This window comes from Myotis lucifugus, unplaced genomic scaffold (assembly GCF_000147115.1).
Source record: "Myotis lucifugus unplaced genomic scaffold, Myoluc2.0 scaffold_22, whole genome shotgun sequence".
NCBI classification, from domain to species: Eukaryota; Metazoa; Chordata; class Mammalia; order Chiroptera; family Vespertilionidae; genus Myotis; species Myotis lucifugus.
The window spans coordinates 11,356,857-11,358,214 of NW_005871070.1; the positions used below are offsets into that span (position 1 = coordinate 11,356,857).

Sequence of the window (1,358 nt, forward strand, 5' to 3'; positions counted from 1 at the left end):
TTTCACTTATATGTGGAATTTAATAAACAAAATAAACTACCAAATAAAGTGGACACAGACTCATGGATACAGGGAACAGACTGGCAGCTGTCAGAGGGGAGGGGGCTGGGGACAGGGTGAGAAGGGTGAAGGGATTAAGAAAAAAAAGACTGGTGGACACAGATAAGAGTATGGTGATTGACAGAGGAAAAGGAGGGTTGGGGGAGGTAGAAGAGGGTAAAGCAGGGATAAATGGTGATGGAAGGAGACTTGACTTGGGGTGGTGAACACACAGTACAATATACAGATGGTGTGTTGTAGAGCTGTATATCTGAAATCTGTATAATTTTATTAACCAAAGTCACTCCAATAATTTCAATAAAAACAAATAAATCTCCCTTCCCCATTAGTCCCTTTTACAGTTGAGGAAGTTGAGTCTCTCTGGAGGGGATGAACAGAAGGTAGGAAGTTCTCTCCTAATTTGCTGGGTAAGTAAAGCCAAGAATTCTCTTTGTGGTGGAGTTAGATATATATAACCTAACGATGTCTCCTCCCCTATCGCTGCAGTACGTGTGTCTAAGTGTGTGGAGCCACAGGCCTTCCTGAATGTGTGACAGCGGGAACCCATCCCTCCAGGAGACACTTGCAGAATGACCAACGGGATGGATGGGGGGTGGGTGGGTGGATGAGTACCAGTCTCTGCAGAGGTCTGGGCGGAACCCATGGAGCCCACCCTATCCACTCCCCATTCCCAGCCCCCGTTGGCCCTTCCGCTCTCCTTCTCCCGTGTAGCACTCTCAGTGCACATCTCCTTAACGCCACCCAGGGCCGAGGACGAGTGAGGGGCGAGGTTGGAGTCGGAAGACCGCAGGTTGCAGTCCCAGCGCTGCAGAGCTGCGGCTGAGCTAGCTTCCCCGCGAGGCCCGCAGCCGCTGGGTGCCAATATGTAAAGCAGCGGGAGGGGCGGGGCCTGCGCGCAATGCAAACGAGGGGGCGTGGCGGCCCTGGGCTCCGCCCCCACCCCCCGCAGCTGGGACCAGCGGTGCCGAGCGCAGCTGGCCGAGCGCGGCAGCTGGCGAGTGACAGCCGCAGCTCCGAGCGCGCGGCCGCCCGAGCCGCGCAGGGAAGCGCCCCGGCTCGGCAGCAGCGGCCGCCTTCCCCGCGCCTCCCGGCCGCAGCCGGCGCCCCGCGCCCCGGTCGCCCCTCGCGGGCTCCCGCGCCCCGCGCGCAAGATGGCTGACCCGGCTGCGGGCCCGCCGCCGGCCGAGGCGAGGAGAGCCCGTGCGCTTCTCCCGCAAAGGCGCCCTCCGGAGAAGAACGTGCACGATGAGAAAACACAAATTCACCGCCCGCTCTTCAGGCAGCGACCTTCTGCAGCC

The 1,358-nt window shown here is 58.8% G+C and overlaps 1 protein-coding gene across 1 annotated transcript in view; it reads left to right on the forward strand.

Moving 5' to 3' along the window:
- Nucleotides 1-429: 429 nt before the first annotated feature.
- The window catches only part of LOC111825343 (protein kinase C beta type-like), a 170,404-nt gene continuing 169,475 nt past the window's right edge, over nt 430-1,358 (forward strand). Inside the window, exon 1 of the mRNA XM_023751478.1 lies at nt 430-440. Within this exon, the coding sequence (XP_023607246.1) occupies nt 430-440 (11 nt within the window). The remainder of the gene's footprint in view (nt 441-1,358) is intronic.